Here is a 13,470-nt window from a genome sequence, read left to right as displayed (position 1 = left end):
GCTGTCTGCTATCGTAATGAACTAAAATCATACTTCCGGTTGTGTACACATAATATGATGACGTATATCACGTGTGCACTCGTGGAAGCTGTCAGATTGTCAACATGGTTTTATCAATATTTGGACAGATGTTATGATAGAGCGAAATGTAGTAGGTGACATATGTTAACTGAATGGCTTTTTGTTGCAATAACATGTGACTCGTTAACTGATATCAATATCCGTGCAATGAGTTGATTTTCTCCAGTACAAAAGTGAAAAAGAACATGTTGCTCGTGTGAGCTTGTCTGAACAACTTGATATTAACGTTATCTGTGCACAAGTCAGGTCTTGCAATTTAGATGACTGATAAAATAGTTCTTTATACGCGTTCGTATGTATCGTATATGATGAACAAAAAAATACTTGTGTTCAAAACGTACGTGAACGCATAACACAGTTGAAACGGTTCAGGTGGTGTGGAATTATTCCACTATACGCGAACGCACATGTACTGGATGTTGGACCTGGTAAAGGTCGAAATGCTCAGTTTCGAAATTTTCGGTCAAGCATAAAACAATTATATAAAATTAAGATACCATCTATTTCACTCAAACTTAATAGCACAATGCTACTGGAAATATGTGAGTACACCGACCCTACTCTATGCAGAAGTTCTGTAAACTAAGTATATTCAGCATTATCTGGATTAAACGGTTCAGGAGGTCTGTAATTACTCCACTTTCCGCGAACACACAAGTACCGGTGTTGGACATGATATTTGTATTGAGCTCAAAATGTAGTTTCGAAATTTCCTGTTAGACATAAAAAAATTCACTAAAATCAAGACAGTATTCATTTCTTTCAAACTTAATAGCATAATTCTTCTGGAAATATGAGAGTACACCAACTCTAATTTATGCTGAAAATCTGAAAACTAATGATATTGAGCGAGTTAGTTTCAGACCAGTATGGCTGGACCCCTCAATCTGCATGTGCCAAATATTTCGCTGTCCATTCTTGGTCCCAATCTGTACCTGGCATTTTTCTTGCAGGTTCAACTGACCCAACCATTTCAACTGCTTACACAAAAGCGACCATAAAAACAATACCCAATACATTAAGCACATTATAATAATTTAATAATCACATTCAACAGGTAAAAGATTATGTTATTCAGAGGTTTTTACAAAAGATTTTAAAGAGAAATTGAGACAGTTTTGATACAGCTGATTTGAAAGTCTTCAGTTTGTTAGTTTAAATGGCTAAGGTGAGATGATTCGAATCAGATGTTGTCCATGGGAAAAAGAAATGTTCTGACTTGATTACAAAGAGGTACTAGATAGTGATATGGTGAGCATGCGATACATAATGGTTACGTAAAATGATCTCTTGAAATGGCCATTTGATTTTACACCGTTTGGTACACAGTGTTAAGGTGCATATTCCTATGTCTCATCTTTGCCATCCCAGCTAGCATACACATACTTGCCAATTCTTTCATGGAGTAGATATGTGTGTATGTCATTGCTGTCTTTTGCCCTTTTCCAAACCAGCTACTAATACATGTATCAGAGGTCACAGTAGCTGGTAAAATTCTAACGACTTTTTACAGATGATTGACTTCAAAAAGATTTTCTGTATAAATGTGTAGCTCAACCAGCAAAGTGCATTCTAATTTAGACAGCCAAAGTTCCTTGGTGATCGATAGTGTAAACTTTGATATACTGTACTAATGACTTTTGTTACATTGCTGCTAGGTTCAGAAAAAACTTTGAGAGTTTATATCACCAACATGTGACTGACAGCTTTAGAAAGTCTATCTCATCACCCATTGATATTACAATGTAGTCTGTCTTACACACTTTAAAGAATCTTTTGTATCCTGACCTGTGGAATTTTCATAAAAATGTACATGTATGCAACTTATACATATTCTTCAACTTTTATCAATACAGTAGAGTTTTGTCACACTGAGATTTATTTCATCTGGATGACTTCAAAATTTAGTAGCCCAAAATGTAATGGAATCTTGATACCTGTACAGGTTGACTGGTACTTCATTGTGGTCCACTATATAGGATACATGTAAACTTAAATAATAATTACAGTACCATTTAATCAAAGATATTTCTATTCTAACAGGCTAGGAAACACCATAATAATGGAATTCAAAGTCCTTGTTCTGTCCTCAAGATAGAAAGTTTACACATCTTACATCATGGGTGCCATAGAATCACATGATTTTGCTCCTGTCCGTGATGATGAACGTAAAGAGCTCAACTTGAGCCGGAGAATCACCTACAAGCAGTATTGGAAGGTTTGTTTGAAATGAAACAATTCATCATTAGTAATTGATTTTACATAAGTATCTTTGTTTAGTTTCAAAACACTCATCAGAAAAGAAATGATGCACATATGTATCATATTGTAACACAATAAATTGAGTATTTATGATGGATTTCTTTTAGTATTATGAAAACATGTATCACAATTATAAAACATTTCATCATTTTCACAAAATTTTCAGATCTAAAATGCATACTTGAGATCTACGTTTAAATATTTATCGATGTGTAGACAGTGGATAAATAAAGTTCAACATCAAATATTAATTGCTATTGGTGTGTAGATACTTTGAAAGGAAATTAGATCGTAGAATTACTTTCCAAAGTGATAATGGTTGGTTTGCATTAAGTTGATGTGAATTCAAGTTCAGTGGTAAAATGAATATCCAAGTCGATGTTTAAAGCAAGTTTACACTGGCTGTTTGCATGGTATTTCAAATTGGCATAAAATTTAAAGGTACTATTCTTTGAAATGATATCTTAAATTTTAATGAACTTTAACATTTTTGTCCTTGCAGCATTTGGATGGAGATTGTCATGAAGCATGTCTCACAGAGATACCTTGGAGTATAAGGGATTCCATTTGTCTGTATGAACGGATGAACGTGTCTTTTAATGCAATAACTGAACTGCCTCCAGAACTCCCTCTTCGATTGCCTCATCTGTACTTCCTGGATCTTAGCCATAACCAAATAGAAACTCTACCTGACAGTTTTGGACTTCTCTTCCACTTAAAAACACTGCTGTTAAAACACAACAAGTTACACTCATTACCACAGTCTTTTGTTCATCATGTGAAGCTGGAGAAAATAGATTTATCACACAACTTGCTCAAAGAACTTCCAGATGGTATAGGGAAAATGGAATCGTTGTCAAAATTAAATGTTGCTAATAACAAACTCAGAATTTTACCAGTGTCTCTTGGAAATTGTAAAACTTTGACTCTTTTATTAGCTCAGGGAAACAGGTTAAATGAACCTTCACAATGCATTTGTGATGAAGGATCAGAGGTTACAATTAAGTTTTTAAAACAGAAGTATTTTACTCTTCATCCTTATACTGATCGCCTACCCAGCAGTAACCTGAATGAATTCTTGCGTGTTCGAGGGAATCAGCTGCCAAGCTCTGTGCCAAATCCTCACTCTGCTCATGTACAGTATATCCAGACTCAAACCCACACTACTAACACACCAAGTAGAATTAAAAGTCCACTTTTACCTCCCCTTGGGGCCAGTGATCTTGATGCAGACATACTGAGGGATAAGATTATTGGTAGGTGTATTTTTGAGAGAAATGTCAGTTTGTTGGGTTGAAAATATTCTAACTAGTGCATTATCTTTTTGGGGAAATTTTTGGTTCACATTTTTATGTCAGACAAATTTATTTTGGAGATAATGTTAAAAGAGTAAAAATGTTGATGCTACTGAAAGTCTATATTTTGATGTAACAGACCGTTAATTGTCTTTCAATATGCTACACAGGATTGATATATGGTGCTGCAATAGGAGATGCAGTAGGACTTGCTACCAGGGGTATGTCTGTAGACGAAGCCGCATTCCACTACAACAGTACAGAAATTCAGTACTCTGACATTGTTGTGGACAGTCATCGTGTCCGCTGGAGACCTGGAGACTGGACATCCAACTTTGATCTGTTTGTAAGCTCTGAGTTGTCTTGTTCTTGAATGACTTCTTACTTTAGTTCTATTGCTTGGTCCACTTTATCAACTTTGATGATGAGGTCCATCTAAGACTTAAGAAGTTAAGTAATTCTATTAACACTCTCAGTCTTAAATAGTAGAAAATATGCCTAATGCAATTACTTTTTACACAGTAAATGATGAATAAAATAAACTCTAACAGGCTTTTTCTTTTTGTCCAAAGAAATTTAAAGGTAAATTAATTATTTATGAACTTTTGGTATTGCCTAATAGTGAAAATGGAATTATGTCCCTTGAAGAATGTTACACGTACTGGATGTTCTTGTTTATTGCTAAGAGTTATTTTCCAAGGATTTTGTTATGTTAAGATAAAACATGTTTTACTTAAATCTAAGAAATACTGTTCTATGGGGATTTAGATCACCATGGGGTTTCGATGTAATCCTATTGAAATTAGTTAAGTTGCACAGAACTAATTTACATTTGTGCCATGACATATGAGCAACATACAGACAGACCTAAAAATGTGTAGTTCTGGATTTTTCTTTCCTGAAATATAATCAAGGAATAGATGTTAGGGATTTAGTTTCACTTGATTGATGTCCTCTTAGTTTGAAAATATCAAAAAAAAAATGCTGTGGTTATGGACCTATGGAGTTATGTCCCCTTATCAAAGTTATGCTCTGACAAACTTGATTTTATCTTTGTTCAATCTCATGCTAGTTTGCAATGACAAGATGTCATAACTATTTGATTGCTTATATATATGTACAGTAATGGTATATGGCAGGTCAATAAGAATCTTTTGACATACAAATCAAGATGAATACTTAACAACTTTGCAAAATTTTCATGTGAGAGAAAATATCACAAACAACATTTACTTCAGATTTATGTCCCTTTGTGCTGATTGAAAACTTACTTTTAGATTAGTGTATAGTTCTCTGAGATCAACAATAATTTGCTTATCTGTATATTATATTTTGGCATATATTTACAACTCGAAGTTAAATGTAAACAATTCAACCAACCATTATTTGATGACCAGACTTAGTTTTATCCCAAAATTATTATGTGAATTCCTGCATGAAATATTTTTGTGTATATGTCAATAGTGTCATGTAACCTGGAGTGTTTTTCATTGGCTACACCAGTTAGAAATCGATTATGATGTTATAATATGGACAATATTGTTAAATCATGAAATGAAAACATTTTGATTTTGTCATCAACAGTTTGATTTCAAAGCCTTATAAAATGTGACTTTTCTGAATTACATTTAAAAAAAATTTTGATTTGTTTTCTTTCATATGAAATTTTATGAAACTCATATGGAAATGAAAAGTTTTGCTCTCTAAGGGCTTGGAAATATAAAAACTTCTTATCATAAAACTTGTTTCATAAAATCCCAATATGAAATGAAAACTTGCTGAAGCTCCTATATTTATGGTATAATTTAGATAAGGATGTTATTCTATTATATCAAGGTGTTGGCTTTGGACTCAGTGATTTCCTGGGGAGGAGTCGTGGATGAGTTAGACTTTGCAAAGCGTCTCTCTTTCTGGTGTCAGAAAGGTTTCCCAGAACTTGGTGATACTGAGGGAATCATTCTCAGTCCTACAATCAAACAGGTAAAGTAAGAACAACAGATGCAATACAAACTCTAAAATCATACATGCTTGTCAGTAAGGAATATTTAAAATCATACATGCTTGTCAGTAAGGAATATTTAAAATCAGAGAAATTTCGATAACTACATTTAATTTGTTTAGCATAAGTTATGAATATTTCAGAGTCACCTTTTCTATGATTAGACACAATCAATTGAGTTCCCCTTGACTGATGAATCTCCAAAGTCACAAAACTGATTTGAAGATTAAATTGTTTCTGGTCATTTTTTTATTTGTATAGAGGTAATGTTTGATTGATTATATTCAAAAGTATTTTTCCTTTCAATATTTGTTTGCAAGATTTAAAAGCTTTGGGACAGACATTTTGTACATGTAAAAGAAAAATTTAAAGACTTAAGGAGAGAGCTTGCATAAGTCTCTGTCTTTTTCCTTATTTCTTTGACATGATAAGTATTCTTCACTACAGATGTTGAGGAGGGGATATAGCTATTGTCCAGTATGTACTGGGTAACATATATCATGTATGTTGGTAATACTTATCCTCGTCATCAATCTTAACACATTGATAAAAATATAAGGATCATTATACTTCTGATGATATTGAATTTTGATGTTCAAGGGTCAAGGTTACTGTTACTATATTTAGCAAACTGTTGTCAATTCTTTAGGGGCTTCATTATTTATGGGACTTTCATCACATTTTATACAAGGTCACAGTGTCAGATTTGTAGGGTCAAGGACAAAGGTCACTGTCACTTTTTTATGAAAACCTTGTCGGGGTTTCAATGGTTTAGATTTTGAGGAGTTTTGACTGAACTTTACACGCTTAGAAAAAGACCATGACATCTAAACAAGTTGAGTTTCAGTCCTTTAAGGTCAAAATGAAGGTCACTTTCTATTTCATCACTCAGCTTCTTTTCTTGGGGGATTTTGATCAAACATCACAAAAGACGATGATATCTGGGACAAGTTGGAAATTCAGGCTTGTAAGGTCACTGCTAGTCTGGTGGCTGCATTTTTGGAGGGGTTTCCCCAAATCAAACTTAACAGTCTTATAATGGACCACAATATCACAGACAAGTTTGAGTTTCAAGGTTGTTTCAGGTCATTTTCAAGATCACCATTTTGATCAAACATATACTTGACCATCTTCTTTATTGCTATTAAGTCCAGATGGAACCATGGTAGGATTTGTATTCTTTGTGATGTAATGATAGTAATACTTTTGAATATACATGTATTTCATTCAATAAAATATTTGCAAAATGAAACATTTAACAAAGTTTTGTTTCAAATTCTGATTAACATTAATTTACAGGTCACATCTTCTAAGGAATATACAGACAAACCACACAGTGTGTCTGAGGATGTTTACCGCACACAGTGTCACCCACCTACACAGAATGGGAGCCTACCCAGCTCCCCAACTACCAATAGTGATGTGTTCATAGGAAACAGTGACAGCACCACCAACAACATTGGTGGACTGGATCAGAAGTTGTATGTCCGCAGCGACAGTCTGGCCTCTTTCTCATGTGGTGGATGTGAGGGATCAGGAGCAGACAACGGGGCTATAGTCAGGACTGCAGTTTTAGGTTAGTACTATGTTACTGATTTCAAGCACAAATTAGTGTATTCCAGAATTAACAAAGTTGTTGTTTACAAGATAAAGTATTATCCCAGAATATTACAAATAAGCAATAAAGAACAGAATGAAACACATACTAATTTATCATATGGGACTCTTTTACTAGCAAGATGATGTTAAAAGTTTGAATTTAAAATTTTGAATAGAACAGGTTGTATATAAGTTAGGTCACGAACACATTTTACTTAACTGCCATATGTAAGATCACAGATTGTGAAGATTCAAATATTTCTTACAAATGTAAAATCTTTTATTTTCGTGGAGGATTTATTTCTATCGATTTCTGAATCCACAAATTCATATGTTAATTGTTGAAATAAGTTTATCAACAAGATTTATTTAGCTATTCATAAAGTAAAGTGTCCAGAAAATAGTAAATTCTAAAACAAATCCCTGAAAATGGAGCCCCACAAAAATATATAATCTTACAGTAACAAGAACCACGACTGATGCGTCATAGTTAATACATTGGACTACTTAGTTAACAGATAAAAGAATTTGCTCAGAAGTGCTATTATTATCATTTGAGACATTGTAAACTATTCCTGAGATATACAAGATGTCATCTTATAGCAACATTCATTTCAAGAAATAGTTACTTGATTTATGGCGATATTCAGTTCAAGTAAATTGTCAAATACTTAAATTGTATAAGAAATCTAATCAGATTATTGTTTTATAAGAAGTTCCTGCAATTGGTTCTCTTTCACTTTTGTTTAGGTCTTCAGGGAAACACCAATACTCTAACAGAGGATTTTTGTCTGTACTGAGATATTGCAATGTACCAGTTACATTGATTCAACTTATACCACAATATACATCAACTGACACCACAATATACATACTGATCAACTGACACCACAATATACATGCTAATCAACTTTTACATGACTTATTTACAGGAATACCATCCTTCTTTGACCTGGCGGAGGTCGTCAATAACACCACAAGGATATCTCGGGCCACCCATGCTAACCCACACACCACAGCCTCTTGTGTAGTGATCTCAGTTCTCGTGGCCCTCATGTTACAGGTATCCTTCTAATGTAATACTGGTTAATCTGTATAGAGAGGAAAAATCTACATTTTCACAAATAGAATGAACACCACTATTTGAAAATATATTTTGAATGTCTTAGACTTTTCATGTATCCCAAATAATTTAAGATTTTTCATTAATTATTCTGTCCTAGAAGGCAAGGAACAGGAGAGAATTTAGATATAAAGTGTTAAGGTTATATTATTTTGCATTAAGACAGTTTCATAAGTTACATAAAACAATCTAAATATAGACATCTGACAATTAATTTGACTTTATGTGTAGGGTAAAAAAGATTTGTCTAACGCTGAAGATCTGGAGGAGATTATAGCTACAGCCAAACTGACAGGGAAGGAGATCCTGAAAGACCCAGAACAAATTGAGGAATTCAACCAATATTGTGATAAAGATAATCTGGACAGGTAAGTAATGTCTTAAGTGTAAGACTTCTATACAGATGAATAATGTCTTAAAGGTTAATGTCTTAAATGTAAGACATGCTAGACAGGCAAGTATTGTCTTAAATGTAAGACTTTCTATACAGAGAAGGACTGGTAATGTTAAAAGTGCTTGTAAGCATTTAGTGTTTTCTGTTGGTTACGTGGTGAAATGGTTTTTGTTTTCCTTTCAGCTTAAAGGTGACAGATGAAAAGAAAATGGGACACACATTTATGCCGTTAAGTGCTGCTCTGGTCAGCTTGAGATCCAATAAAGATTTCAGGTAAGTGAGAGAGTGGTCTGCCTTGACCTGTGATAAATGCATTAGGAAAAGTTCAGTGACATAATGTATTTTATGGATTACAAGGTGCACCTTTTTTCCTTGTGAGTCAGTCATGCAGCTTATATACCTGTGCAGCTTATAAAAAAAACAAAAATAGGATTAAAATAAAGACAGGTAGCATACAAGTAATGTCACCAGTACTGTTCTGAGTGTTTTTATGAGTACCTGCCCATCACATGTTAGATCTTCTAGAACCATCATTTGCAATTGAATTTAGGATGATTTGAAGATTGGAATAAGAATAACAATCTCATGGATTTAATTAATTGTGTCTTTTAATATGAAACACAATTATATCTTCTGGACATTCACGGGTACTTTGAAGTCATAGGAGAAGTTTACAATAGCCTTTTGCATCCTGGGATTGATAGGTCATCGGGTTATAGGTCAGATTCTAGAATAACTGCCATGCTTGTTTATGATATTTTGGTCAGCATGCATGAGCCTTCATTAATATCTAACACCACAGACACCGATGGAGAGATTGTTCAACCATACATAATGTCAGGACCTATATCTCTGTGTAGACAATCTGTGAAAGTAACCAAGCCAAACAAGTTCGATATTTGCTATTTTACATTTTTTGAAATACATCAATAAAATAAAGGATTATCTGTGTATTATTCATTTGCAAACTTAATTAAATGTTTCAGTGACGACCATGAATAATTGCCCTCTGTTGTCTGTTATATCAATTGACTTTGGCAAATGTAAATTTTACCACTTTTTAAGAAAGGGTGCAGCTTATATGTGGATAAAATGAAATAAAATAGATAAAAACTTGCTCTGCGGCTTATATACCGGTGTGGCTTATAATACAGTAATCTACCTATTAATCAAAAGACAGTTTTTCGAAATCCTGTTATCATTTAAAAATTAGTTTTGTTCATTACACAAAAAAGCTGAAATAAGTAATACTCACCACTGCATACACTTCAATGCAAAAGTCACAAAATTATTTGCCAAATTATCCAACCTTTGCCTTATTTGTTAATTGGGCAAAACCATTCAGCAAAAATAAAGTTGAACAATCAAACTAATTTTTTTGCTTACCTGGTTTAAAGGATTCTGTCCTAATTTGGTTTGAAGCAAACTTGAAATATGAAAGGAACAATTTAGTATTAGCCATCAATCTGACATCAGAGATATGGGGCCCAATAGGAGAAAATCAAGTTCTCAAAAATTCTACTTCCTTACACTGATATTGTCAAGTTTGGTCTGAAGCAATTTTTATGAATGGTTAATTGGACTTCTGTTGAAGGCCAGGAACCAATAGGGGAATTATTTTAGAAATTATTTGTCATATTTGAAATCTTTTATTTAACAACTTAATAGCTGAATTAGCTATGTAAGTGATACAGACCTCTTGGGCCTCTTTTTTTAAATTGTTTTATGTTGTGAATACTCCTATCACCTATGTTGATATTTTATAACTGTTATATTGTATATACTAGCACAAATTACACATCCAGTCCTACATCATATATCCCAATTACACCTTCATGTAACCACACAGTGGCCATACTAATCGCATGTTACCATTAGCAACTGAACGAAACTTACATTACCTGTCAATTAATTACAATTCACATTATGTTGTGGACAAATAGTGATAGATAATGATTTATACAACCACAAACACCAATTATTATACCTTTATGAAATATGGGTACAAATCTCAACAACTTATATCATAGATACATTCTGCTGTTAATGAACAGCACCTACCAGCAGTAGTTGTCTGGCACAATTGTTCACACATTTTACCAAGGCAACCAGGGTTTTTATTCCTGGGTTCGAACATGAATAACAATACACTTGACCAAATGGGTTTTCATTACATACTCAGGTTTCCTGAAACAATAGGAATTTGTGCAAGTAAATCAATCATGCTTTTATTTAAATACCTGCACATTTCTGTCATAGAAAAAGGTGTCAGCAAATATAAACGTAAAACTACCGAGGGTACATTCTAAATTTGTATAGGGACTAGAAACAGTGGCTCAGTTGCTGATTTAGTTGCAAGAGGCCTTTTCACAGTTTAATCCAAACCAAGTGTGATGGATATCATTACATATTCTTTAAACATACTTCATTTGACACAATAAAAATGCATAAAAGTTATATCAATATTTATCACTTTATGGAAAATTATTACAGCAAGAATTTATTCCTTCCAAAATGACCACTGTATCAGAAGCTGAAAGAAACTGCTCTTAGCAGTCATATTTTAGCTCAATATTTTTAGTGATAAAAAACCACTGAAATAAGGTAACCCCATACTGCTAAGACCTGCACATTTACAGTAACTTGGTCTGCAGCAGCCATGAGATTTATAGCTCCATGAAAGATGTTGAAGTACATAGTTACAAAATGCTTTTAGTTCACAATTTAAAAAAATGTTTTGAAATGGAGAAAAATTGAAGACATTTTCAACTAATTACTGTTGTGGTCTAGAATACTCTATCCTTTTTGGGCGAATTATAATACCAAAATATTTTATGTATGTAAGTGTATGTTTTAATGTTGCAGGACGGCCCTGCTGCAAATATGTAAAACATAATTCAGAAATAATTAGGCAAAATGTATTGCAGTGTTGTTAAAACATGGAGCCCATACTATTTCTGTATCTGTTGTTGGTTTAATGTTGTATGATGGATGAATAAAACTTAACATGATGAAAAAAGAATTATACAGACACTTATGTATTTTCTTTTTATTGCTTTTAGACAGTCAATATTGTAAGAACAAAATATTACATTGTATGAACTTGATTGTGCTTACTGGTCACTTTAACCACCTGAGACTTATCACGATATAGAAAAATGTACATGTGTTATTTATACATATTACAGAACAGCCCTGATGAAACTAATCATGAAAACCGGTGATGCAAATAGCAATGCTTGTGTGGCTGGAGCTCTCCTGGGTTGTAAGGAGGGATTCTCTCATCTTCCAAAACACTGGGTGACAGGACTGAGAAAAAAGCAAACAGCCTGGCTCAACATTAAAGTCAACATTCTGCTGGATATGTTGGGCCTACCATAATCATTGTTACTCAGCATAATGTGGTATATGTATGCCTTAGATGATGTTTTAAATATTAAGATAATTTCTTCTGATATCAAGTTGTGTTAATATATGTACAGTGACTTGACAATGTGTTCATTTATGTTTATATATAATTAATTACTGCCAATTAGTTATCTGAAAACGTCCTCATGCCATCTGTGATAAATTCATCAATGATCAACATTTTGTACTATACTAGTGAAGCGTTTGTCATTAGATAAAACACCTGTACATGACATTGTGTTATCTGCCATGACAAGTCAGTTTTATTGTCACTAGTCTATAGCTTTAATTAACAGACAACAGAATAAGAAGGTTTAAAAAGTCAGGAAACTTAACTTTTACACCTAATTTCAGCAACCATTATTTGAAGAAATGTTTACAATTGTTTATAATTTTCTTTTAAAAATTTCACAGTAATTCCACATGTATGTCTTGTCTTCCTCCTATCAGTGACTCAAAATTTTTATGTACTGATGTTTTCAAATTTGATACAAATTCAGAAAGCAAATTCTGATTGAATGGGCTAAATGTTTTGTTCGTACACATAAAGTGAATCAAAGTATTCCAAATCTGTTTTTTTTATATAGCACAATAAAAAATTAGCACAATATCACTTTTTGGCAAATAAGTGCAATGATGAATTAGTGCATCCAGAGTAATTGTTATACAAACAATAAACAAACACTGCAGGCAGGACAATGATATTTTAGCACAATTGTTTCAGTTCAGCAAGTACTAAAATAAGATTACTGTTAAAATTTATATGCTTACAGTAACCAAATTAAACAGGGTTGCTACAATAGTACATATGGATATAATGATCTTAAAATGATGCCTTTATGATGTATATACAGAAACATACCACCTTAAACCTGATAGTCTAACTTCCATTTCTTAAAAAAATACATGATCTGTTCTTTCAACATCTTACCAGATTTACGTCAGTTGAGAGACTAATTAGTCAAATTTTATTAAAAGGTATAAATTATATGTATATGTTCCATTTCCAATCAATTCAGATTTAATTAGCTTTAATTACTATTGCATAAGATTTAGTCATGAGATGGTTATTTTATAATTGTTGTTTTCATGACAAAAAATATCAAATTTGTGAAATATTACTTTTTCTGTAATTCTGTATACCCCTGGTACTCATAATTACAAAAATACAGGTTAATATGCAATTAAATGTTAGTATTTTCAAGAAGTTCAATGTTTTTGCTATTTTTAAGACTTGAATGAATTCCCAAAATAAAATATACTTTTAAAATACAATTGATAGGTAAATCTTTTAGTCTGTTATGTGACT

General features: G+C 32.9%; 1 protein-coding gene across 1 annotated transcript; it reads left to right on the top strand.

Annotated features, from left to right (window-relative positions):
• The first annotated feature begins 79 nt into the window (after positions 1 to 79).
• On the top strand, positions 80 to 13,098 carry LOC132557984 (uncharacterized). Its single transcript, XM_060222515.1, has 10 exons — positions 80 to 155; positions 2,125 to 2,299; positions 2,846 to 3,599; positions 3,809 to 3,984; positions 5,475 to 5,618; positions 6,937 to 7,213; positions 8,169 to 8,299; positions 8,591 to 8,727; positions 8,937 to 9,026; positions 11,942 to 13,098. The coding sequence occupies exons 2-10, from the start codon at positions 2,201 to 2,203 to the stop codon at positions 12,132 to 12,134; spliced, it is 2,001 nt and encodes a 666-aa protein (XP_060078498.1). The 5' UTR covers positions 80 to 155; positions 2,125 to 2,200; the 3' UTR covers positions 12,135 to 13,098.
• The last annotated feature ends 372 nt before the right edge of the window (positions 13,099 to 13,470 follow it).

Source organism: Ylistrum balloti, unplaced genomic scaffold, assembly GCF_031769215.1.
Source record: "Ylistrum balloti isolate Yb309-2 unplaced genomic scaffold, AGI_CSIRO_Ybal_v1 Utg370742, whole genome shotgun sequence".
Taxonomy (NCBI): Eukaryota; Metazoa; Mollusca; class Bivalvia; order Pectinida; family Pectinidae; genus Ylistrum; species Ylistrum balloti.
This window is presented reverse-complemented; position numbering and strand designations above follow the sequence as displayed.

What these genes read in the sequence shown, in the direction of transcription:
- LOC132557984 (XM_060222515.1), top strand. Translation starts at nt 2,201, where the DNA reads ATGGGTGCCATAGAATCACATGATTTTGCTCCTGTCCGTGATGATGAA. An exon ending in CATCCAACTTTGATCTGTTT is followed by an intron (nt 3,985 to 5,474) that starts GTAAGCTCTGAG and finishes TATTATATCAAG; the next exon opens with GTGTTGGCTTTGGACTCAGT. An exon ending in TCAGTCCTACAATCAAACAG is followed by an intron (nt 5,619 to 6,936) that starts GTAAAGTAAGAA and finishes ATTAATTTACAG; the next exon opens with GTCACATCTTCTAAGGAATA.